Source organism: Colletotrichum karsti, assembly GCF_011947395.1.
Source record: "Colletotrichum karsti strain CkLH20 chromosome Unknown Scaffold20, whole genome shotgun sequence".
Classification (NCBI taxonomy): domain Eukaryota; kingdom Fungi; phylum Ascomycota; class Sordariomycetes; order Glomerellales; family Glomerellaceae; genus Colletotrichum; species Colletotrichum karsti.
In genome coordinates this window covers 713,453-739,101 of record NW_024065920.1, presented here as the reverse complement: position 1 = coordinate 739,101, position 25,649 = coordinate 713,453, and the positions used below count along the sequence as shown (strand labels likewise).

General features: G+C 55.7%; 5 protein-coding genes across 5 annotated transcripts; 2 read left to right on the top strand and 3 right to left on the bottom strand.

Moving 5' to 3' along the window:
• Positions 1-5,049: 5,049 nt before the first annotated feature.
• CkaCkLH20_06803 (uncharacterized protein) lies at positions 5,050-8,452 on the top strand (the record flags this gene model as incomplete). Its single annotated transcript, XM_038889520.1, has 6 exons — positions 5,050-5,239; positions 5,332-5,477; positions 5,527-5,620; positions 5,685-5,913; positions 5,960-8,289; positions 8,361-8,452. 6 exons carry the CDS (start codon positions 5,050-5,052, stop codon positions 8,450-8,452), a joined length of 3,081 nt encoding a protein of 1,026 aa, XP_038745332.1.
• Positions 8,453-10,388: 1,936 nt separating this feature from the next.
• Positions 10,389-10,691, bottom strand: CkaCkLH20_06802 (uncharacterized protein; the record flags this gene model as incomplete). The annotated part of the gene is made up of 2 exons (XM_038889519.1): positions 10,389-10,588; positions 10,658-10,691. 2 exons carry the CDS (start codon positions 10,689-10,691, stop codon positions 10,389-10,391), a joined length of 234 nt encoding a protein of 77 aa, XP_038745331.1.
• A 437-nt stretch (positions 10,692-11,128) lies between these two features.
• Positions 11,129-13,192, bottom strand: CkaCkLH20_06801 (fumarate reductase; the record flags this gene model as incomplete). Its single annotated transcript, XM_038889518.1, has 4 exons — positions 11,129-12,668; positions 12,725-12,962; positions 13,019-13,087; positions 13,159-13,192. The coding sequence occupies 4 exons, from the start codon at positions 13,190-13,192 to the stop codon at positions 11,129-11,131; spliced, it is 1,881 nt and encodes a 626-aa protein (XP_038745330.1).
• A 2,900-nt stretch (positions 13,193-16,092) lies between these two features.
• On the top strand, positions 16,093-22,809 carry CkaCkLH20_06800 (histone deacetylase interacting; the record flags this gene model as incomplete). The annotated part of the gene is made up of 9 exons (XM_038889517.1): positions 16,093-16,659; positions 16,715-16,774; positions 16,853-16,879; positions 17,706-18,380; positions 18,764-18,864; positions 18,916-19,525; positions 19,612-20,454; positions 20,507-22,207; positions 22,264-22,809. The coding sequence occupies 9 exons, from the start codon at positions 16,093-16,095 to the stop codon at positions 22,807-22,809; spliced, it is 5,130 nt and encodes a 1,709-aa protein (XP_038745329.1).
• A 1,264-nt stretch (positions 22,810-24,073) lies between these two features.
• CkaCkLH20_06799 (acetyl-CoA acetyltransferase) lies at positions 24,074-25,472 on the bottom strand (the record flags this gene model as incomplete). The annotated part of the gene is made up of 4 exons (XM_038889516.1): positions 24,074-25,085; positions 25,144-25,219; positions 25,282-25,331; positions 25,408-25,472. The coding sequence occupies 4 exons, from the start codon at positions 25,470-25,472 to the stop codon at positions 24,074-24,076; spliced, it is 1,203 nt and encodes a 400-aa protein (XP_038745328.1).
• Positions 25,473-25,649: the final 177 nt, after the last annotated feature.

Genomic DNA, 25,649 nt, shown 5'->3' with positions numbered 1-25,649 from the left:
GACAAGCAGTGTTATCATCGGTGCTCTGCCAGGTCTGTTCTTTGTTTCGGCACGGGATACGTTGGACCGACATCGACGTGTTGTATGCAGCTCGGCTCAAAGCATTCAAGAACTTACAAGACCATTATTCAGGCATAACATGTAACATGGGCGCTTTGAAAGAGAAAACAACGGCAACAGGACGGCGTCGATGCCCGCTCCCTTGGAGGGGCCGGAGCCGGCTCCGATCGGGACCTCACAAGTGGGTCCACTACGGATTCGGTTCCGAGGCCGATCGGGGCAGGAAAACCCGGCAGAGTGACGGAGCCCGCAGCCGATTACGGAAGCGAACTATGCGGCCGTGACATCTTCGCGCATGCGCGTCCTGCGCAGCTGAACTCATTTCGATTTGGCATGCGTGTTTGAACCCTTTTTTTAATTGCATTCCCCCAAAGCTATTGTAGCAACACCGGACGGCGATTTTGCTGTGTCTTCCCCAAAGTCTCGAACCGCGTCTCAGCGGGTCACATGTCATCGGCACTTGCTTATGTCATTCAAAGGGAATTTAGGGGTCTTGTCATCTTACTTTATGCCGGCAAGCCAAAATAGAGACATGCAGCGGCGATTGGCATGCTGAGACCCGGGTAGCGCAGTCGAAGGGTTCGCGTTCGCCGACCGAGGGCTTGAAAGATGGCGGTTTGGCGACGTTTCTGTGTAAGACAACGGCGGCTCGTCCCCCCAATTAGAGCCAAGGCCCCTGGAAGACATCGTCCGATAATTAAGTTGGTCATTCGGTGGAGTATGGACAGACATTTCTGACGTTGATCGATCGGTAGCGCAGCCATTTTTCCCACGAGACAGGCCCAGATGGGAGTTTCGCATTCGATCTGGCCAGTCAGGAAACGGGGAACAGACGCGCAGAGACAAGCAGGTCCTTGAGCCCCTTGAAGATGCGTTCATGCGAATCTGGCACGACTAATCCTCAATGTGCGGGAAGAGATGGGCAGGATGCAACGGGAGGCTCGAGCGCCGTCGCATTCGCCGATGAATTGGTTTGAGGGAGCCCATGGAAGGTTGCCATTCCGTGCCCTGCCAGCGGGAAGCTCGCTTCCAAGCCATGTTTTTCCGGTGGCATCATTCTGATCTGTCACGACCAACGGTGCCGATTGTATTCGCCGAGAAGAAGCATCCACACGCAGAGAATAACGGTAGCGAGATTCCATCGGCGCGACATTTGCTGGGGGTTAGGAGATCAGTGACGCGCACGATGCCCAATGCAAGTGACCAGAAGGTTGCTGTGCGTCAGGCTTGACAATGACAGCACTCTGAGGTGGATGCCAGCACACGCCGATCAAGCGCACAGGACACAACCAATGACTTGTCCCGACGGGGTACTCGGGTCAGTGGATGCAGGAGGGCCCGGTTGTGAGTGGCGGACGGAGTGACGACGGGGATGTGCTGGCAACGGCCAACTCATGCACGGCGAAGCGACTTCCTCACACAGGAATATGCTCGACCTATTGTTGACAAATCCTGGCGAGGTGGGAAGCTGATGATTCGGTTTAGATTGGATGTCGGAGGCAGATTGCGCTGAGCCTCATAGGAGGCTTTTCTGGGCGGCCGAAGTGGCGTCCTATCCGGGCCGTCGTTGGCGGCGCTTGAACTGGATCTCCCGGCGGGGGCGACTCGGGCGGCGCCTGAATCTGGTTTGTTTCTCGGATGTAGCTGAGGTTTTTTGCTATTTCTTCTGGGTCAATCGAATTCCTGCGAGGCAATTGACGTGAGCGTGGTATCCGTACCGCGTCGTGTCGAGCCGGGAGTGGGGCGGGCAGGCGGGCGCCGGAAGACTGAAGTACCCAAGTGACAGGTTCGAGACGCGTCTCGCCGTGTCTAAGTGGTCGTTATGCTATGCCTTGTTGCTTTCCGGCCGGGGGATGCTGCGAGACACGACTTCGGCGAGGGTGATACATCCTACAAGAATGTTGGAGAATATGCGCCGTGATAAGTGGACGTGCAAATCGTGCCTGAAGTCCTTAATGACTTCACGTTGAGAACGCGATGTTGACGAAAGCTTGCCACTGGTAGCTGGAACGGCATGAAGATAAAGTGCTGGGAAAGTAGACCGTCTCACGAAACGGAATTGAGGTCGTGTTAGTGCTGAACCGAGTACGTCAGCGAAAGGGAGAAGTGCGAATTGTCGCGGTGAAGCAAGGCGGTGTTCCTTGGTTCTCCAACGCGGTGCCTGCAAGACGAGGTGTATATTGTATACTGGAATGACGGTGGAGGAAAGAAGCCGTTGATTTGCTCTTGCAGATGTAATCCGAAGTCGTAACGTTGCTGGTAAATCTTTTTTTTTTTCTGCTAGTCTGCCGAAAGCCAGGTGCCAGGCAGAACGAGTCAAAGAAGCTCCGAGACAAGACAGGGTCCACCCCCACTGGACAGCCAGACCGGCTGGGTTAAAGTGAGGTAAGGGCCCAGAGATGATGAGCGGCGGCAGAAGAGGAGCAGGCACAATGCACCACTTGAAAGTGGGTGTCGTCGTGGTCGTGGTGGTGCCGTGGTGGTCCTAGGTAGTGGGCGGTGCGGTGCCTTACGGGGAAAGTAAGAGGACGGACCCGGACCAACAGGGTGCACTAAGGTAGAACACGCGCTTTCCATTTTACTACAATTCAGTCATTCGACTGATCTCTCTTTTTATCCACAAGATAAGTCACCTTCCATATTGGCTGTCCACATGAGTCGAAATATCTTCAATCTCACCGGAGCAAAGCAGCCTAGAAACACTTCGTTCAGCTGAGCCCGCCAGACACCTAACAACGGTCGGATCTAGCGGATACCCGGGGCTCAATTAAGGTGCGGTAGACAGATGGGGTGTCCACGCTTGCCCATACCAAGCAACCAGTAGCAGAGACAAACTGTCTCAAGCCATCCATGGACAATACTAGAGCAAGGCATGGTGGACTTAACCTCACCTCACCTCGTGCAGGAGGAATGCCATGCATCTTACAGATAGATACCTTACCTAGGTAGCTTAACCAACCTTCGGGCACCCGTACCCAGCATGAGGTCCGGCATTTGCTTTTGGGACCTGGTGAGCTGAATGAGATGAATGGCCAAAGTATCATCTGTACAGATACCCGACTTTACCGCTTGTCAACTTTGCTCAACCTTGTCAATGACAGCATGCCCACGAGAGATGAAGGGTTCTACGTTCCCGTCGTCTCGTGCCGTTGATAAGCACCCAGAGTTTCCCTTCGCTTCCAGACCGTCACCCCGTCTCGTCTGTCCGCCGAGGCTGACACTGACGCCGGAAGTTGCTGCATCGTCTTTTATTCGTCTGAGGTTTTCCTTGCTGGCGGCATTGGCATTGGCATTGATTGCATTCTGCGGTATTCGTACCGCGCGCAGTACCGAGTACCGCAGTACACGCTCTTCGCATTGCAGACACCTTATCCTAGGTAGATGCATGGAAGCTTGCTGCTGAGATCTTGCGCGTCGTCCTTGTTCTGACCCGGCTGCCCTTCTCTTCTCGTCTTGTCTCTCGCATTTCTTCATCCCCGACACCCTCTGTCTGTCTCTCTGTTTCGACGTCTCATCGTCATCGTCATCACTGCTTCGGTCGCCTTGCTTCGTGTGAGTCGTCCGGTGCGCCGCAGGGCTTCCCACCGTTTTCCGTACCCATACTAACGTCGTCGCCTGAGATCTTAGTCTGTAGCTTAAGGCCTGGCCCTAAGCCTTTTAGTTCCACTGCCGCAGCTCCGCCAACAACTCATCGGACTCCATCGACTGGTCGAGGTACCTGCGCGCCTTGTCTGGACCGACCTGAGGTGAGTCCAAAGTCGGCAACAAGTCAGGTCCAAGTCCACCGAGTCGAGATCGAGGTTCGAGTCTCGACTACCTTATCCAAGGTCACCCGCGAGCGTTGGCGGCGGCCTTGCGGCCTGTGGCACTGGGCCGGGGTCCTCTATCCAGCGATCTAATTTCATTTCAGGGCCTGCATGCCCCTCCTCCCTCCCACCTTTGTCTGTCGTGCCTGATGCTCAGGTGCCACTAGCATCACTCGAAAACCCGCCTACGGTCGAGAAGTCAAACGACGGCCCAGAGAACTTACGAGCCTACCACAAGCCGCCAAAAGCCCATCCAAGGACCAAGGCAAAAACACCTACGGATAGACGCTGCTGCCCTGCCTACTGCATCCTGCACACTGCACGGAGCCACGACCCACGGACTGGAACCTGGAAGCCTCTCCTAACGCGCTGCATTTCCCGTCCCGCTATTCCCCATCGGGTTGCTGCATCAGGGTCGCTCTCGGGTACCCGACTGCTGTGCCTGTCACACAAAAGGTACTTGTATTCAACTCCAAAATACAGACAGACAGGGGAGACGGATCAAAAACAGAAGAGCAAAAAAAAAGAAAAGAAGCAGAAAAAAAATCAAAGAGACAAGCAAGCACCCGGCAGCCAAGCCTCCAGGGGACCCCCCCAAATATTACCATTTCCCTCTTCTCCAATTAATAGCCCGCCGCTTGTTCGCTCGCCCCTGAACTGCAAGAGGGAAAGTGAAGCTGCCTCTCTTTCGGTTCTTGCCCAAGACTCCGGACCATCACCACCACATCAACCGACACAACTTTCCTCCTCTCGCTTTCCCTTGCTGGAGACTTACTTTCGTTTCTTGAATCCCCAACATTTTCCCGATACCCTCGACTCTTTTTTCCTCTTCCCCGCAATTTCCTAGTGGAATGCTTTCGGGCACAGTTCCAACATCGCCGCCGTATTATTGACTTTCGACAAACGCGCAACGCATTCTCTCGTTGACGATACCTTCCCCTATCGCGTATCTTTCGCGATCCCCCCACCAATTCCAAACCCCCCGAACGCGAAGCGAATCGAATCCGCAATCTCGAGTACATCGGCCTGCAGTGTCTCAGATCTCTCGAACGACTTGCGACCTACCCCTCGTCGAGCCAGTCACGGCCACTCCATTTCACTTTCGTCCGCTCTTCGAATGCCGCGCGCTTTCCTCCTTTTCGACCAGCAATCGCCCGCTTAAAGGCGATTTCTCACCGCCAAAATGCCTAGCCTCTTCTCCCGTTTGAAGGGCAAGGACGGTTCAACCAAAAAGAAGAAGGGCGCCAACTTCGATGCTGCAGACCAACAGCCCGCGAAGCCACGATGGGACGACGCTTACACGAGAAAAACGGTCGAACCCGAAGAAATCCAAGACCTGATCAGACGTTGCACTGAGGAGCTCAAGGCACGAGGTACGACTCTACCGCGCATTGTGGCTGCTCCGTGACATCTGCCAAAGCGATTTATCGTCCTTGTGATCACTGACATGGTTGCTCCTATCTAGCTTTGGACCACCCCTTCCTCCTCCTTCCTTTCCGTCCCACCTCGGACCCTAGTGCTGTCCGTACCTTCATCCGCCATTTCTTCGATGGCAGCCAACCTTTGCGCGGCGAGTTCTTGTCGCAAGAGCTTCGCATGACTGAGCCTATGGTATTTGATTCCTAATTGATTCTCACATATCCCATGCTGACACCATAAGGTCCTTGCCGGCGTAGTAAAATGGTGCTGGAGCAGACTTCAAGGCGGCGTTGTTGGCTGGGATGCATATGAGCTATTCAAGGTCGGAGAGCAAGGTGAGTGGCACATATGCAGTAATGACCTCGCATCGCATGAAATTGTGGCTTATGCGCTTCTCAGATTCAAACATGGCGAGGGACTCGTTCAAGACATTTATCCCTCTCAGTGTTGACAACGGAGCTCGATCATGCATCATTTTCGACTACTTTGATCTGTTGTCCGCGATTGCCGCCCATGGCAAAATGAACGGTCTGGGCGGACGCAAGCTCTCTCGGATGGCTGCATGGTGGGCGTTTGAACAGAAGGACACGGGTAGCGGCTTCGAAGGTGGTTACAAGTCGTGGGCAAGGTGAGTCAAAATGCCCAGGCGAATGGTCAATGCTAACAAGATGCAGTGCTGCCGACGCTACGAGCCATTTGTTCTTCGCCTACCTTCGATCTTTGGCGCCCCAGAAACAGACTCAGGGAAGCATTTCCATGCTGCCCATGTCTCTCCAGAAGCTTTTGCAAGAGACTGAGTACCCTCCTCAGAAGCCCTCATTGATGCAGTCTTCGACCTACAAGGTCGTCATGATTGTTGACACAGTATCCCCTACTCCCTTCGCGTTGTTGAGGAGGGCAAATCACTTCCAATATCGTGACGAGGACCGGGCTCTGCGAGAGTTTTCCGAGTACGAAGATCCCGTTAAAGCGCTGACTGAAGAGTGCCGTCGCGTGCTCAAGGCAATCTCTTCTGCCAACCAATCCCAAGTCTCTAGCTCCAAGCACTCGACCAGCTTGAGAGATGCTTCGTGGTCGCGCTTCGAAGACATCGGCTTCACCAGTGCACTCGAGGACGAAGACGAAGAGGAAGAAGCTGCCGCAGCGGCTCGAAAGCCACAGGGGTTGAGAACCACGCCAGCAGCAGGCAATGTTGGCCTCGGACGGCCTACTACGCCTTCTTGGGCCGACTTCTTGTCGTCTGGTTTTGTTGACGACAATCCTAACAACCCGAACATGTTGTTGCCTCCCGACAAGGTCCTTCCGCCCATTGAGACGGCTATTCGCCAGAAAAGCTCTCAGTCACACAACCCCAGACTCGAGTCCGATCGCCTGGAGCCCGGTGAATTGGCCAGCATTGCCCGTTTCGACCTCGATGAGGCCTTCTGGTGGGTTTGGATGAGCAGTCTTGCTCCTGAAGAGACACCGGAGAGGAAGTCCGCCTTTGGTCGCTGTGCCGTGATCGAGACGGCCATCAGGTCTGGGCGATGGCTGGTAATGGAGGAAATGGTGGCCGGAGCGGCGCCTGAACCCCAGGAAGGCGCCTACATCGCCGAGAAGAAGGGCTTCTTTAGTTGGACGCGTCGCAACAAGGGAGTTAACCGCCGCAAGTCTACTGGAAAACACACTTTGGAGAAGGGAAGCAAGAAAGACGATCCGAACATCAGCAAGTCGAGCATCGGTCCAGACCAACAAGCACGGATTCAGGCTGCCGCTGCACAACTTCAGGCACGACATCACCAGGAGCAACAGATGAAGCAGCAGCAAATTCTTGCTGCCCGCAGAGGACGCAATGATGCATCGGCGTTCGAGAAGACGAATAGTGTCATGACTCTCCAGCCCGACATCCTGCGACAGGCATCTCCCGCAATGAAGTGGGCAAACAAGTACGACAAGGAGGCTATCCGGGAGGCGTACCTTGCAAACAACACAGCTGGACGCGGCATTGGGGTCTCCACCATGCAAAGAAACGGAAGCTACGGCAACAATGAGCACATGAACGGCCTCGAGGAGGAGGACGACGAGGAACTGCGTCCTGAGCCCCCCGCAAAGTCTCCGTCTCTGCAACCCCAACCTTCACCATTGACCCAGAACTCAACAGGCTTCCCCCGATCGCCGTCTCCGCAGCCGCCTCAACAGACCGACGAGATCTCGGCCCCTTCCGAAAGGACAGAAACCCCAAGCGGCCTCCAACCTGCCGAGAGGTTCGAATCGGGCGGACGCAGCTCCCCAATGCCACCGCCGAAGGATTCTCGCGACGAGGCTCGTGAGAACATGTTTACCCCGGAGCCGGATACCAGCCCGAAGGACAAGAAGCAGAAGAAGCTCCACAAGGAGAAGACCGGCGGTGGCGGTCTCCGCAAGTTGTTTGGCCGCAATAAGAACCGGAACTCGAAGCTCCCCGAGAATGCCGCCGCAGATGTGAACGGTATGCTCCAGCGCGATACAGCAACTCCTGAGCCGCCAAGACATGCACCGTCTCCTGTTCCCCAGCCCATTGCCTCTGAGTCCAACCTTCCTACACCAACGCCCATCGAGACTTTCACCACGCCAATGGAGACGCCTCAGCCAGCCCCTGTTGAGACCCAAGCTCACGAGCCGCAGTACGAGCCGTCGGTTGATGAATCGCTTTCTCGCATCGACACCGAGGATGCCCACGAGGCTAACAACGAGTTCTCCCGGTTCGACCAAGGCCCTCTGCAGGAGCAACCCGCGTTCGTGCCCGACGATTCGTCCGAAGACGCGGTCCCTCCCCCGATCGCGAGACACAAGACGCCCGAGCCGCCCGCGAAGACGTCCCCGGTTTCCCCAACGGACGGTTCCCGAAGCCCCCAGGCACAGGATCGTTGGGCTCAGATCCGTAAGAACGCTGCCGAGCGTGCAGCTCAGCGACAAAGCGAAGAGCAGAGCCGTGGTGGATACAGCAAGACCACCGATGGTGATGACGACACGAGTGGAGAGGAGAGTAAGTGTGACTTCACTCTCACAACTAGGGGATTGGAAATTAACAAGCAGCAGCAATTGAATCTCGCGTAGCCCGCATCAAGGCGCGTGTTGCCGAGCTCACGGGCAACATGGAGAACTCGACCAGCCCGGATGTTCGAACTCCTCCCCCGATCCGCCGCTAGATTGATTCATGGGTCAATTTGGGTCGATCGATTTGATTCCCAGTTTACTACGTTTGTTTGAATGATTCCCGCCTCATCATCGTCATCACAAGAAAAAAGCGCCATCTTCTCCGGTCTCTAATTCTTCGAGATGAACCAAGACGTCTCCGACTTTCACCGGGTCCCTGGCCGGATCTAGTCTCTTCAGTACTTAGTCGATAATACCTTTCTGGCTTCTTCTTTTTCGTTGCGGGTTGTTACACACAGAAGATGATACCACTAGAACAGCAAGCCGATACGCACGATTTTCAATTGCAGTTTTCCCCTTTTTTTGATACTTGAACTTCGGCGGCGAGACACTGAAGAGAAGGAAGTTGGTGGAGCGTCTACGCATGACGTGGCCAAGTCCGATGCGGTCGCAGTTTGTTCGATTGACCAAAAGAAATACGTTATTAGTTGCTCCAAAGCCGACGAGATCGCTACCCCAATAAACAACTTTCGTGCGCATGTTTCTTCGACGATTCTTGAGATATCATGAAGAACGTCATGCTCGTCCATCGACACACTTCCGCTTAATCAGGATGACACCGCTCTCTTCGATCGTTCATCGAATCTCCGTCGGCTGCATCTTTGTCTTCAACGTCGAGCGCGCGAGCGTGATTTTAACAGCTTGTTGTCGTCTACAGTCCTCCACGGTTGTTTTCCCTGAGCAACTACACTTCTCGCCACCTTTATGCCCATCCTTGCTGCTGTTAGCTCTAGTATTGTCCTTATTGTCCTTGGTATCCGTCGGTACCCCTGGAGTATTCGACCAGGAGTGAATATCCGTGGAGTGGTTGGCGTATTCTCGGTTCTTCTTCCCAGCCGCAAGTCCGGCGACTGTTGTTGTCATCCGACATGTCGGCGACGTTGCGCAAGATGTACGAGGAAGCTGCAAAGACAAGGTAATCCGTTTTTAGCAACGACGCTGTGAATACGAGAGTATTGGGTGCCCACGGAGCTTCTTGAATTTTGAAAGTCAAGTCGTCCAAGGTAGAGTCTCACGTCGTACAATGGAGACATTGATCTTCATCTAATGCGATGAATGGATAAGCCGGGTCGTTCTCGTTCTTGAGCATCTTCGTCTGGCCTGATATGGCACCCGTGGATAACCCTCAACGACAAGCAGAGTCCTGACGTTCTAAGACCAGGACCGATGACGGTGATGTGCGGTGCTGGTTAAGGATGGAATAGCATTTGGTGGTTGGAGCTTGAAGGTTGTTGGGGAAAGTCCTCGTACTGGACTTTGGATTCTTGAAGCGGATGAAGAGGCGAGTGCGGTCGGTCTAGTTATGATCCAACTTTCCCCCCTTCCACCGCTCGTGGAGAGTTTGCTTGCTTCACTCTCGATCCGCCTCGATCGTGCTTCAAACAACAACATATAAGAACTGTAGCTCAACCTGCTCACTGTGACATGTTCTCACAGTACGAGAAGAAGAGCCACTAGAGCAGCAGCTCCCAACAATATCAAAAGATATGCCATTAATGTTTGAGAGTTTGAGCGTCCAAATTCATCTGCACCTGGCGTCTCTTTCCCTGCCTCTTCGTCGTAACCGTTTACGCTACCAACACCCACAAGTTGCCACACCTCGAGTCTGCCAGGGGAATAAGGCACGCAATCACTGCTTTTTCTCCCTGAGAACCCGAAAGGATAGCATGGATCGGGGAAATAAGACGAAGAGCCTTGCGGCCGACCTCTATTTATAGGGTATCTTCCCTCCGTGTATCTTTTTGTTCCGAGAGCTGGCCCAGTCCGCTGATGTCGAATCCACCGAGTTCCAATCCGCGCCCTTAACCCCACGGGTATTTCCCGACCACGGCGAACAACAAGCAGCCATGCGCGCCTAAACTTCGCAACATCGTATCGGATCGTGAGTCGAAAGAGGACACCGGTTTAGTTGCCGGGGTTAGGGTTCATCTACATCATCGTCAGCTTCACCCCAGCCAGCCCCTTGTGATCTCGGCCGCGTTGCCGTGTGCATACCTTGCGCTTGCCGCCGCCGGTGACGGCGACGTTGACGAAGCGGCGCGTGTAAATCTCCCTCTTGTGCGCGCGGCCCTTGGGCGTCTTGGCCTTCTCGGCGGGCTCGACCTTGGGGGTCTGGGACTTGACCTTGCCTGTTGTGTCGCTGGGTTAGTTTGCTGCGGCTGCGCATTCTTGCGAGAGAAGTACTCTGCGAGACGTACCGGCGCGGGCGAGACTTCCGTGAACCTTTCCCATTTTTGCGGTGTTTGCTGCGTTCTGGTGGTGGTGAGGCGTGGACGTGACGTGGTTCGGGGAAATTTGCGCCGCGGGTCGTTGGTGGGGGAGATGGAAGGGGACCGCGGAACATTGTGGATGGCGGGGACCCCAGACGGGATGTCGGAATTCGGCGTCGTGCACGCACGTGCGTCATCAGCTGACTCGGCGTTTTGTGGAAGCTTATTCGGCATGTGATGCGTCACGAAAAAAGGCGAAAGGCGAAGAGAAGTTGAACAGAGAGAGTATTGAGGTCCTTTGGATCCAAGAGACTACAACAGTGTATCTATGAATACAATTCCGATAGTGACTACTCATGAAGAAATGCCCAAATCAAAAGTGCGCCAATGCGCACCCAGTACTCCGGTTATCACTATTTTACCCAAGCCAAGTCGTCGTGTCATCGATTATCCAATAATTTAGAGCTCCAAAGATGGCGTCTGACCCTTTACGCGGCCAATCACCTGCTGTGGTGCGTACTTGGGGATAACCTCGTCGTCGTGCAACATCTCGAACTCCTCGGTCGCGTCGCGGCCCATGAAGTTCATGATGGCCTGGGGGCCACCCGGGTGCTCCTCGAGCCAGTTGGAGAGGTCCATCACAACGCCCTTAACGACGACCCACAAGTCCTCCTTTGTGTTGTGCTTAGCGACCTCCTCCATGGTGAACTCCTTCTCGGGGATCGTGAACTTCTTGGGGTCGTTCGGCTTGTCGGCCTTCTGTCCGTTCTGCACGGGTGTGGGGCCGGCGGCGGAAGTGGTCTGGTTGGCAGGGATGCCCTGGCCGCCGCTGGCACCTCCGGCGTTGTTCCAGTCGATGGTGACACGGCCCGGCTGCGCAGGGTCGAGGTGCAGAGAGATCTGGCCCATACGGGCAGCGGCGCCACCTGAGCCGGTAAGAGCCTGCTGGAAGAGGTAGTTGCTGGCAGTGTCACCGGCAACACGGCCGTAGACAACACAGCCGAGCAAGGAAGAACCACCGAGACGGTTAGCACCGTGAACACCACCAGCCAGCTCACCGCAAGCGAAAAGACCGTCGAAGGGCTTCTGCTCTGAGTTGAGGACCTGGGCCTTGTCGTTAATCTCGATACCTCCCATGGTGAAGTGGAGAACAGGCTCCATCAGGGCGACGTGGAAGTCGTCGTTGATGTCAAAGGGCAAGTTGTGGAAGAACTTCTTGCCCCAAGGGTCCTTTTGCTTGCCGTCGGCAATAGAGTTGTAAGTCTGGAAAGACTTCTGGAGGTGGTCGGGAGAGCAGCCAATCTCCTTGGCCAGCTGCTCACCGGTCATCTTCTTCATCAGGCCACGGCCAGAGTAGTGACGAGTGTGGAAGTCAAGGACCTTGGAGGCCTTGGAGTTGAGAACAAGTCTGATGGGGAACTTGTTCTTGTCCTTCTCCTTCCACATCATACCGGAGACGTAGTCACGGTGACCAAGCTCGTCGCAGAAACGGTCACCATCGGCGTTGAGCAGCAGACCACCCTCACCACGAAGAGCCTCAGCAGCCAAGAACTTCCACTTGGAGCCGGGGTCCTTGGGGTCGACCAGACCAGTGGGGTGGACCTGGACCTTGTCCATGTCGATACCGTTACCGCCGATGGCCATGACCATCTTCTGACCGTCACCAGTGGCGTGGGTGCCGTTGGTGGTGGCGAGGCCGTAGGTATCGGGACGGTGCTTCTTCAACAGAGAGGTCTCGCCGAAGTCAGCGGCGTAACCACCAGTGGCGAGGACCACAGGGCCGTCAACAGACTGCTCCTCTCCGCCAAACTCATAGGTGACACCAGTGACGGTGTTGCCATCCTTGTTCAAACCGGTGACGCGGGCCTTCTTGATGATCTCGACTCGGTGGGGCTCGGTCTCGGCGAGTTCCTCGAGTCTCTGCATGAGAGCGTATGTGATGGCCATACCGGGGAACTTGGCATCGTGACCACGGTGCGTACGGGGCTGGGAGTGACCTCTGGATGGGGAATTAGCCGACGTTTTCGTTTGGACAGAGGAGGCGATCAAACGTACCCTAACCGCGAAACGAGGGTGAGGTCCAGGTTGAAGACATCCTGGAGCCACTCGACGGCAGCGGCGGACTTGTAGGTAAGGACCTTGATGAGGTCGGGGCGAGCCTTGTCACGGGCAGACTTCAGGGTATCATCGTAGAACTGCTTGACGCTGTCGGCGATCTTGTGGTCGACCTGTGTCCTGGTCAAGGCACCGTTGATGCCGGAAGTGGCCTTTGTGGAGTTGCCTCCGAAGAAGCCTGCGCGCAAGAGCGTCAGTAATGCGACTGAGAGGACAGCGCGGATGGTATCTTACCCTGCTTGTCGAGAACGACGACGTTTCCACCGGCGAGGTAGATGGTGTGCGCAGCACTCAAACCGGACACTGGGGGCGACGTGTTAGCATGTGACGACGGCGAGTGAGGCGCGTGGGCTCATGAAGGAGATGCTACTTACGACCACCACCGACGACGATAACTCTGGGTGCCATATTGAATGATGTGTACAGATGGGCTCCAGAAGATAGGATGTAGAACAAACAAAGAAGATGGGTGGGAAAAAGTTGGTGGGGAGGAAGAGAGTTTATGGATGTCGAGGTTTAAGAAGTAAACGACTCCGGGGTGTGAGAGTGAGAGCGAGAGTGAGAGGAGCGGCGGCTTCGTGTCTAAGCTACGCCGAGGAAGACGGCAAGTCGAGGTACCTCTCAGTCTCAGCTGGGCTCACAAAGGGTCGGATTTGGTGCTGGTGCGGTGCTGAGTGCTGACACGGCGAGTCGTGAGCCGAGGTCGAAGCGTCTGGAGACTGGGAGGGAACAGGGGAATTAGCATTGGGACAGCAACTGGGCCACCCGCCGTGGTGCTAGCGGGTTTTGGGGCCAGTTTGGGTCTGGGTTGGAGGATGGTCTGGGGCAGATTGGCGTCACCCACAGCGACGTGCCAGTAAGAATGCGCGAGTTGGTAAGTCACCTCACACTTACAGGGTACCTAAGGTTGGATGTGCCTGAGGCTGGGACAAAGGGACTTCCAATTGTCTGCAATCGTTTACGAAATAGTAAGAAAAAAATCAAGGAGAATTCCCGACGAGATACACGAGGCAATTGACTCCGGCTACGGAGGTTTTATATTTATATTTCGAGGATGCTGCAGCCAGGTCCCCGTCTCTCTGCTTCTCGCAGCAATTCTGGCCGAGCTGGACCTGCTTTCGCTTCCTTCGGTGGTGGACCGCGACATGCAAAACCGGGGGAAGTGTGGGGGGTGACTAACAAAACTGTTGAAAGCTTCCCCCGTTCCAGTTGTTGCTGGGGAAGCTGCTAGCGAAACGACCAACGGAAGGAGAGCGATTGGAAAGAGAGACACGATGAAGCCGTAGCCGTACTTCGGACTGTTGCTGGTGCTGGTGCTGGTGCTGGTGCTGTTCCTGTTGCTGTGGGCACCAACGGCACCATTCCCCAAAATCTGGAGAAGGGTACAGGTTTGGATGGCAGATGGCTTACAACCCCCAATTAGCTCTGATGGGCTACTTACTATTGCTTGGAGACTTTCACAAGGCAATTGGGGACACGCTGGCGTCGAGACGACATATTTTTTTTTTTCTTGGGAGAAGTTTCAGGCTCTTCCGCTGACATGTGAAGGTCACTTGCCAGGACGTGGTCACGTTCATGGTCATGCTCACGTTCTCAGGCTGAGGCGAGTACCGCTGCGCTGTCTGTGTGTATTCGTCCATCACAAGGGGACCGAAGAGGAAGATCCCATCACACCGTCAGGTCCGTCACCTCTAACAGCGAGCACAGGCTTTTCCCGACTCCACCGCCCCGGGAGGTCGTGGTGTCATGCCTCGTGTCAAGCTGCAGAAGAAGGTGTCTCTGCGTCTGCGGTGAAGCAAAACCAGTCGTCACGGGCCTTCAACGCCACCATGGGACGCATTCTAAAACCCTTCTTCTCCAGCCTCCTTGAAGAACAGTGCACTAGCGATAATCGCCTTCGCCTTGCGGCTGGATTCGAGCCCAGCAAATCCATTGTTCGCACCTTAGTCTTCTCGCGGCGGCGGCTTCACAGGCTAACGGCAAGACATCGCCTACTCGGAGTACTACCTTAGTCCCGTTTTCCCCCACACAATCGCTCAGTCAAAACAGGTCAGATGATGCCGGTCCGGAGCTTTTAGCACCTGACCGAACATCTCCTACTGCAACTTTCCCCAGCCCGGCCAGCCTGCATTGCCGTCCCCTCTTTTCGGCCATGTCTTGCTGCTGGGCGACCACTCAGTCTCGGCCATTGTCTTCGCATTCCTCCTTTCCTCCACACTTGTGAACAGGTCCTCCGCCTCCGCCTCCCGTCGCTTTCTCCGACTTCTCCTCATCTTCCTGCCTCCCACCTAAGGCTGGGGTGCCTTTGGGGGGCAGTTGGGGGTTGGGCCTGGAGTAGCCGCGCAGTACAGAATAGGTACCTTCGAGGCTCCGAAGCCTACCTACTGCGTACGCATGGAGTCAAGTCCTTGCATGTGAAAGGGACCTTGGGGAACCAGTGCGGCCGAACAGCTTGGGCATAGGTGTGGTCAGGTGCTCAAGCCTTACCGACTTTGCCACCTTTTCGCTCGTTTCATTGACTTTTCCATGATTCATGAGAAGGAAAATTCGATATCGAAGAAGCAAATGACTTTACCGTCCGGCCACCGTGCAACTGTCGGCTTCCACGCCGTTAGGTACTGCTGGGACAGTCGCCAGTGTTGCAGTTTTTGGGGGTCTTTCTCTTTGTGTTCGAATACAGCAATAAATCCCGACTGACCGCTTTCCCCTTCGCGCGTCGTGACTTCCAGGTTTCTCCAGCCGGCATGGCAGTGCCATTGTGGAGAAGAAATCGAACGAGCCGTCTCCGCTGTCGCTGCTGTCCTGCAAGTCAAAAGGCCCCGAAAATCCTCGTCGGTCTCCAAGACACTGTCGTTGTCTCGGTGCATCTCGGCGACTGCGCTCATCTTTCAGAAAACTGCAAAAACATGGCTTCTGTGGGCATATTATCGTGACTGCATTCTCGGAAGCTTTGCGATTCTTGGAACAAATGCGGTATCGCGTGTTGAGACGCGATGCGCAGTCCTCTTCGTGTTGCAATTGTCGGTCGCAGCAAGTCACAGGTACCGCTGCCGCCGGGAAGGCACCACAGACTGCACGCTGCGGTGCACGGATGATGTCATGATACCGTCTGTCCAATCATTGTCATGGCATTTCCTGAATTCTGGTCCCGTGGATCCAGCTGTCGCACAACCGCATCATCCTGCGTGGTGCAGAGCCGACTGCCAGCCAAATTGAAGTGCGCTGAAGTGACGCGCGCCACCAGAGGCTCAAACCGCAGAGGACGACGCTTTTGATCTGGCTCTTATACAAACATTCCTGGAAGCATCATGAAACGGCCAACCGCTCTCCTGCTTCTCCTCACCTGCTCCGTAGCGACGGCGCAGTTGTATACTCTGCCCGTAGAACGCTCCGGCTCGTACGCCCCGCGCATTCTCCGTCAGAAGCCCCTCGCACCCGTGGACCCCGTCGGCCCAGCCATGCCTCCGCCATCAGACCCCTCCGGCCCCGGACGGCCTCCGGCTCAGGACGGCGTGAGGTTGTCCGACGTCATGGGCCGCGACAGGAGCATCAACGTCTTCGCGAGCTTCACCCGCGACATCGAGTCGGCGTCGCGGCGCCTGGATGATAAGGCGCAGAACACAACGGTGCTGGCGCCGCTCAACTCCGCCGTCGAGAACCTGCCCCGGAAGCCCTGGGAGGACCCCAAGGAATACCAACACTTTGGCGAGAGCGCCTACGAGGGCGGCGACGGTCAGGAGAGGGCGCAGAGGAACATTCGCCGCTTCGTCGAGGCGCACATGGTTACCGTGAGCCCGTGGCCCGAGAATCACAAGGCCAAGACGGTCGGCGACGATAGGGATGTCTGGTGGGAGAATAGGGACGGCACCAAGTTTGTAAGATGCATTTTGTTTCTTGAGACTTTGCGACGTTTGCTAACAGGATGCGCAGATCCAGCCTGGAAACATCGAGGTGGTCAGCGTCGCAAGCACCGTCGCTAATGGCGAAGTGGTAGGTGTTTTCCATTGCAGACGCAAAGCTGCAGTCTGCGTACTTCCGGAGCTTGAGACTAAAGCTAACTGCTGGCAGTGGATCATCAAGGAGGTTCGCAACTACGTATGAAGCGCAAGGCATTAGATAGCGCTGGGCTCGGCCAGTGTGAGGAGTCGTCACGAGTGATGAGGCTAGTATCGGATACCCGCAGAGAGCACATGAAATACGACATGATTTCCCACGCATTTCTTCAGCAAAAGCGAGAAATACTACTTTGCAAATACCCAATGTAGGGCTGTGCCGATCTTCGCTGCAGATACCAGTGGCACTCACAGTGGCTGCAGATTTTGCATTGTTTGACCTCTGACTCCGTGAAAACCTCCGATATACAACTCAGACAGTTGAGAGCAACGCAAGAAGGAAGCAAGTCGCTCGTCATTACTTGATTACTCGATCCTCTCTTGCATAGTGAAGCTGTTGTCGCATTCTTCAGCGCTTCCGGACAAACACCGGGACTAGAAGATGGGATGAAATCACTTGTGGGCCTGCTGATAAGAGTTTTGACGCTATCTCCACGTGATACGGCAATTTCCGCGCTCGGCCTGGTTCTCGTGCCAATCAGCCGGGAAGGGGTTTGAGCACCAGCTGCAAGCTCGTATACCATCACGAAATTTCTCTGCGTGACGTTATTGTTAGCCTGCAATACCGCGTTTCCAGACCCATCGCCGTTCCCCTCATGTAGACACAAGATCGGTTGTAGCATCATCAGTCTGTAAGTCATGTTCGACTCCCTCGCAACCCCTGTCTCCTGAGCTTCTGGCGACGAAGCAAAGCTTGCGCGGTTGAATATCCAGCCCCCCTCTTTGGGCGCTTGCGCCAGCTCCCACAACCCCTCCGACTTCCTCATGCCCTTTCCTTCTTATGCGTGTCGCTGATGTCTGCCTTACAGAAGACGATCGATCTCAGGATGATGAGCGGGAAGCCCGCTGACGAGCGTTCACTTGACGCCATGGAGGAGAACCGTCGCCTCATGGCCATGGAGGCCGACAGAATGGACCGACGCGAGAAAGAACGACGTGACCAGGAACAACGACACGAACAAGAACAAGCCGAAAGGCGCCTTCGCGAGGGCTATCCCCCGGGCCCTCCTCACCACAGTAATGCCGGCTCGATTCCGATACACCAGCCCGTCGCATCCCGTGCGATGGGCGCGATCCACAGCCCTGGCGGTCTGCTCGCCAACCACGGATCTGGCTCTTCAGGTCCCCCGATGCCTCTCGGTGCTCCATCCGGGCCTGGCGCGAACTTCGGTGGCCCTCTTCAGCCCGACAGCAATAGACCACCGCAGCATGGTGGCCCGAATAACCCGACCGGCCAGCACCAGATGTTCGCTCCGATCCCTCACACGGCCGGCCCTCCCAACAACTCTCTCGGCGCCGCGAACGGCGGTCCTCCTATCTTTGGAGGGCCGTTGCAGCAGCGCGAGAGCCAACCGATGCAACAAGGACCCTACGGAGGTAGCGGTGGAAATAATGCCAGCAGCGCCGGCGCCGCTCCTGGTGGCCAAGGCCAGATGCAGCAGCAAGGGCAAGGTATTGCCCATGGCCAGCAGCCAATTCTGAACGTAAGTCGGATTTTGCCTTACGAAATTCGCGTAACCAGACAACACCCCGGACTGGCGCGCCTGCTCTTGCCTGCGGCTTGACCACCCAAAGTGGAAACCAGTGTGGGCTGGTGCGCCGATACGGCGCAGGTCAGGCAGGTAGGATGCAGGGCGCCCCGCGTGCATATACTGTCCATGTCGCCGAGTCTCGCTCGTATTCCATCACTTCCCGTATTCACTTCATCCGATCATAACCATTGTTGTCATTTCATCCATACTCCTGCGTAGCCTGGCATTCCAACGCATCAAGCGCGATGGCGGACGCGCCTGGCATGGTTCAAGTAAAACTTGGGAATTGGAGATGTGCTTGGCGGTTAAGATGTTGAGCTGACCACGGGTGACAGGATGCCTTGACGTATCTGGACCAGGTCAAGGTGCAGTTCCACGACCAGCCGGACGTGTATAACCGCTTTCTTGATATCATGAAAGATTTCAAGAGTCAAGCGTACGTGTAATGGATGTCTCCCTTTGCCGTGGCATGACTGACCAAAAGTAGCATCGACACTCCCGGGGTCATCAACCGTGTATCGGAGCTATTCGCCGGGCATCCCAACTTGATCCAGGGCTTCAATACCTTCCTGCCGCCCGGGTACCGGATAGAGTGCGGCGCCGGCAACGATCCGAACACCATCAGAGTTACGACGCCGATGGGTACAACGGTCCAGTCCATCGCTGGGAGAGGCGCGCAAGTCGACGGTGGTCATCCGCACCCAGGTGGTGCTTCGCAGCCTTTGTTTCCTCAGCAGCGCGGTCCCAATTGGCAACAGCAACAGCAGCAGCAGCAACCGCAACAACAGCCACAGCAGCCTCAACACAGCATCGAGAGTCCTGAGGCCAACTTTAGTACACCCGTGCAAAACGGTCCTGGACCCTTTGGTCCAGCGCAAACTTTGGCTGCTGCCTTCGAAGCCCACGGAGCTGGCCAGCGCGGTCCTCAGGGTGCGAACGCTGCCAACGCTGCCAACGCGCAGCAGCCGCCTCGCAACGCGCACACTCCAACTCCCGTCACCGGACCCACAGCTGTCAACGGCAACACCAGCCAGCAACAACAGCAGGCAAACTTGGAGCGCCGCGGACCTGTCGAGTTCAACCACGCGATCAGCTACGTGAACAAAATAAAGGCAAGTTCACCCGCGCAACTTGCGAAAGGGAAAAAATTAGTCTGAGACCTCGCGCACTAACCACGCTGCAGAACCGCTTCCAGGATAAGCCTGAGATTTACAAACAATTTCTCGAAATCCTGCAAACCTACCAACGGGAGCAAAAGCCCATTCAAGACGTGTACGCTCAAGTCACCACCTTGTTCCACACTGCGCCGGATTTGCTTGAGGACTTCAAGCAGTTCCTTCCAGAGTCTGCCGGCCAATCCAAGGGTACGCCTGGCCGCCCTGGAGACGAACAGCCGCCTGGCCCTGGACCTAACCAAACACCTCAACCGATGAGCGGCCAGAAGATGCCTCCCCTTGGGAGCTTTGCGCCTCCGAGCGCATCCAAGGAAAGCAACAAGAAGCGACCGAGACCTGACAAGCAGACACCTGTTCCACCGCCTGCTGTCGCTGAAGTGCCGCCTCCCGCAAACAGAGCTGCCCCCGGCGCGCCTCCTGCCGTCGGCGTCAACAAGCGAGCGAAGTTGGCGCACAACAAGGGTCTCGCTGCTGATGCGCCCGCGATCGAGCCGACGTTGACCCCGATCCTGCCCGAGCCTTTGGGACCTCCCGCATCTACCACGTCAAACTCCGATGAGATTGCCTTCTTCGAGAAGGTCAAGAAGTACCTCAGCAACAAGACGGCGTTCAATGAGTTCCTCAAAGTCTGCAACCTGTTCAGCCAGTCCATCATCGATCGCAACACCGTTTTCCACAAGGGCAGCGTCTTCTTCGCCGCGAACCCTGAGCTCATGGGATTTTGGAAGGCGTTCCTCAAATACGAACCACATGACGAGGTTGTCGATAACCGCCCAGCCCCGCCTAGTGGCAAGGTATCACTGAGCAATTGCCGTGGCTACGGCCCTAGCTACCGCCTTCTTCCCAAACGGGTATGTATAATCCACTTCATTGCGATATTGAACGCATCTGACCGTCATCCAGGAACGCCTCAAGCCTTGCAGTGGTCGCGACGAACTGTGTAACTCGGTTCTCAATGACGACTGGGCATCTCACCCGACCTGGGCATCTGAGGACTCCGGTTTTGTTGCGCATCGCAAGAATGGATTTGAGGAAGGCCTCCACCGCATCGAGGAAGAACGTCATGACTATGACTTCAACATCGAAGCCAACCTCAAGTGCATCCAGCTTTTGGAGCCTGTTGCGCAGCAGATCAGCGTCATGTCGCCAATGGAGCGTGAGCACTTTCAGATGCCGCAAGCCCTTGCTGGCCACAGCACGTCAGTTTTCAAGCGTGTCTGCAAGAAGATCTACGGCGAAAGAGGACCCGACGTCGTCAACGACTTGTTTTCTAACCCGCTTAACGTCGTTCCTATCGTCCTGACTCGCATGAAGCAAAAGGACGAAGAGTGGCGTTTCTCGCAGCGCGAGTGGGAGAAGGTGTGGCACGCACAAGTCGAACACATGCATCTGAAGAGTCTCGACCACATGGGCATTTTGGTGAAGCAGAATGACAAGAGGAATCTTTCCGCCAAACACCTCGTCGACGTCATCAAGACGAAGGCCGAGGAGCAGAGACGTCAACGTAGCTTGAGAGGCAAGGCCCCCCGTCACCAGCTCGTTTGGGACTTCTCGGATAAGAAGGTCATCGTCGAGCTTCTCCGTCTGATGATGCTCTACACTGTGAGCAGTGGCCAGCATAGTGTGCCGGAAAAGGAGCGCATCACGGAGTTTTATGAGACCTTCGTTCCCTCCTTCTTCGACATCCCCGAGGAGGATATTGAGGGCCGCCTGCCCAGACTCCAAGACGTTTCAGAAGAGGACGACACCGAAGAAGCCATTCCAGCTGAGCTCACCAACGGCCGTAGCCGCCGCACCGGTAGAAGGGGCGACTTGCTACGTGGTGTCCTCGATCCTGGTCGCAATGGATCCAAGCCCCGCGGTCAAAAGGAGGGAAGTGCTGCATCCGGTAGCAAGGAAACCACGCCAGAAGTCGGTTCGGCCAACGAGGAAGAAATGCCTGATGCTCCGGAAGAAGGTGCCGGCCCTGAAGTGTCGAATGAGCGCTGGATGCCGATTGTGCCGCAACCCATCGTCACTACGGGAGACGACACGCTTCTGACTGCGGATGGTGAGCTGAAGGCTGATGGATTCTTCTCTCGCCCATGGTACAACTTCTTCTGCAATCAGTCAATCTTTGTCTTCTTTAACGTCTTCCAGACGGTGTACACCCGTCTGAAGGATGTAAAAGAGAGTAAGGACAGCGTCATTGAGGAGATCAACCGGGTGAATCGCCCGCGCCCCGCCAAGGAGATTGGCTTGGCTGACAACACTCTGAACTACTTTTCGCCTGACGACACCACATCTACGTTCTGGCCCAAGACTCTTGAGCTTGTCGAGGAGTACATCACCGGCGAGATCGATGAAGTCCGATACCAGGATGTTCTGCGCCACTACTACCTCAAGAGCGGCTGGAAGCTGTACACCATCCAGGACCTGTTGAAGACTCTTTGTCGACTTGCCCTGACCTGCAGTAGCACTGATTCGAAGGAGAAGACTCCTGACCTCATCCAACAATATCTCACCAATCGTGAGAAGGACGAGACGAACTACCAGGCAGAGATTGCTGCACGAAAATACGCCGAAAAGTGTGTGAAGGATGGCGAAATGTTTGTCATCTGCTGGGTAAGTTTACTAAACGAAGCATTCGCCCCCAAGGTATCAGGCTAACAAAGAGGCAGTTCCCGCAAAAGTCGGAAGCCACGGTGCGCTGGCTCCAGCGAGAGGACACGACGTTCTACATGGATGAGATGAAGGCCAAGGACCGCTGGCAATACTACATCTCGTCCTTCATCCAGGTTGAGCCCACTGAGGGCGTGCCGCGCCACAAACTTCAGAAGGCCGTTCTGGCCCGCAACCTGCCGGCGAGTGACGAGAAGTTTGACGACAGCCAGATTCCAAAGCCAATCTCATATGATGAGGACCTTTCGATCAGCATCTGTCTCAACTCCAGTAAGATGGTGTGGAAGGCAGGAACCTCTGAGTACTTCGTCTACGACAATGTCCCCAAAGACAAAGAAGGAAAAGAGCGTCATCTCGAGCGGCTCAAGAACGCTAGCAACAAGCGCGACACCAAGCTCCGCGAGAAGTTTGTCTTCAACAGTCCCTGGATGAAGGGTATGAGCCAGGCAGATGTCCAGAAGTCCAACGAAGGCTGGTCTAACTGGCTCAAAGAGGGTGTCCTTCCGTCTTCGGACGCCGGCGACGCTATGGACACTGCAGAATAGGTGTGCTACACTTGAAAGACAGGCGGTTCAAGACTGAAATTCACTATTACGAAGATACCAGGCGGCATAGCGGTGCAGACTGGCATGGCTGCCATGTTACCCAGGACTTACATGGGTTTGTCTCTTACATCCCGACCTCGTCCCTAATTTGACGAGGGAGGGGTTGGCATGGATGGCGTGGGATGGGCAATTGGCGTTGCTTCGTTTCTTTCTATTTCGGATGGTTTTGCCTTGTAGTGGCGGGGGTAAAAGAAGGGAAAATGAGGAGGCTCTCTCCATTTGAGGGAGGGATGATGTTTGTGTAGAAGCACGCATGAGCTTGTTGAAAGAGTCTGGAAATGCGTTCTCAAATTCGATTCTTTCTTTGTTTCCTTTTCTACCACTCTACGTATGTACAATAGTTATAGTTGCAGCACAAGAACTTGTGCACAAGAGCTTGTTCGTACGACTCCATGGCCTTCATGGCTTGCTTCGGATAGGTGAATACTTGGGATTAGTGATCCTTGACTATGTGGTCCACTTCGGCCGATATCGCGATGGCTGACAGTCAGTGTGCTGTTGACACACCCCAATGTGGGAACCACAACTAATCGGGTTCCAAAGGTAAAATGGCCAGTTTTACTGCGACTCACCACCAAAACAAGGCCGGTTGTTTTTGGAGCCAAGTGGGAACCTAGATTATCGAAAAAATCTGATAACCAGACAGCACAGCCACAGCCCAGAACGATGCAACGTGTGTGGAGTTTCACGACAGGAACTAGCCGAAGGAGAAACCAAAAAAAGGCGCAGATCACGGCGGATGCGAAGATGTCAGTGGTCACTCGGTGTTGAAGAACAGAGGTTGCAGTCGTCTGATTCGTGATATTAGGTAAAGAATATGTCTGCTTGCGCTATATCTAAAACGCTGGTATAGTCTCTTTTTTTTCATCCTTCTCTTTTCCTGGCGAGTTCCGTGGGGTGGGAACGGGTGATACCGGTATGTGACGATCTACTTTTTTGCGTCAAATATCTGCAGATGTAGAAAAATAAGACACAGAGGTGCGTCCCGCGCGGCGCGCATCTGCCGCCGGTATTGCTCGCCGATGGGGCCACGGCCTTTTTTTTCCCCTTGATGCATGTTCGGGTTCCCCCCGCCGCCAGGCCCATTCATTCCCCCACCACGCCCTCCGAGTGAGTTGCCTTTAGTTTCTGCTCAGCTCAGACCCGCACCAGCTCGGAGCTCCGAGAAATCTGGATGAAAGCATGTGCTTTGGCAGCAGCGCGCTTATTGCAGGCTCTCAATGACGATGGCGGAGGCGCCGCCGCCGCCGTTGCAGATACCGGCGACACCGATCTTGGCCTTCTTCTCGCGGAGGACGGTGGTGAGGGTGGTGACGATACGGGCGCCGGAGCAGCCCAGGGGGTGGCCGATGGCGACGGAGCCACCAAAGACGTTGACGGTCTCGGGGTCGAGGTTCAGGAGCTTGATGTTGGCGAGGGCAACGACGGAGAAGGCCTCGTTGATCTCGTAAAAGTTAACGTCCTTCTCGGTGAGGCCGGCGTGCTTGATGGCCTTGGGGATGGCCAGCGCGGGGGCGATGGTGAAGCGCTCAGGCTCGCGGGCGGCGTCGGCCCAGCCGCGGATCTTGGCGATGGGGGTGACGCCGAGCTCCTTGACCTTGGCCTCGGACATGAGGACAACGGCAGCGGCGCCGTCGTTGAGGGGAGCGGCGTTGGGGGCGGTGACGGTGCCGCCGTTGGGGATGAAAGCAGGGCGCATGGCCTTGAGCTTCTCCTCGTTCAGGTTCTTGACCTCGTCGTCGCGGTCGACCTTGACGGCGGGCTTGCCGCGGCCGCCAGAGACCTCGATGGGAGCAATCTCCTTGGCGAAGATGCCGGCCTCAGTGGCGGCCTGGGCCTTCTTGTAGGTGTTGATGGCGTACTCGTCCTGCTGCTCGCGGGTGATGTCGTGGTCCTTGGCGCAAAGCTCGGCGGCCATGCCCATGTGCTCCTTCTTGCCGTAGGCGTCGGTGAGACCGTCCTGGAGGACACCGTCGACGAGGGTCTGGTTGCCGTACTTGGCGCCGTTGCGGAGGACGGGGAGGTAGTGGGGGGTGTTGGTCATGGACTCGGTGCCACCGGCGACGACGATGTCGGCGGTGCCGGTAAGGATGGTCTGGGCACCGAGGATGATGGCCTTCATACCGGAGGCGCAGACCTTGTTGACAGTCGTGGCGGCGACTCCCTGAGAGAGGCCGGCTCCGAGGGCGCACTGGCGGGCGGGGGCCTGTCCGAGGCTAGAGAAGAGTCAGCAAACATGTTTGCTTTTTTAGATGATCCTGGTTTGAGACATACTTGGCGGACAGGACGTTGCCGTAAATGACCTCCTCGACATCCTCGGGCTTGATCTGGGGAACACGCTCAACGGCGGCTGTGGAGGGGTTAGCGGTGGGCTGCCCCGCGGTTCGGACCGTTGATAAGATATCTGCATACCCTTGATGGCGTGAGAGCCCAATTGCGTGGCGCTCAGGCTAGACAAAGAGCTATACCGGGCAAGACGTGTTAGCTTCTTGGTCGACGCGGTCAAGAATTCAATCGTCGGAGCAGACTCCTACGTACCCAAGGAAAGAACCAACGGGGGTTCTGGCGGCAGAAACAATGTAGACGGGGGGAAGGTTGGCCATTGTGAATGTTTCGTGGTGTGAGACTCGGGGAGTTTGTGGTACGAAGGATGGTGTCGAGAGCAGAACCGGAGGACCGTCGTGTGGTTTTGTGTGACCTGAGGAAGAACGGAAGCAAACAAACAATTTTGTTGGGCGCTGGCTCACTTATTAGGAAGACGTGCTCCTCGATCCTCCACC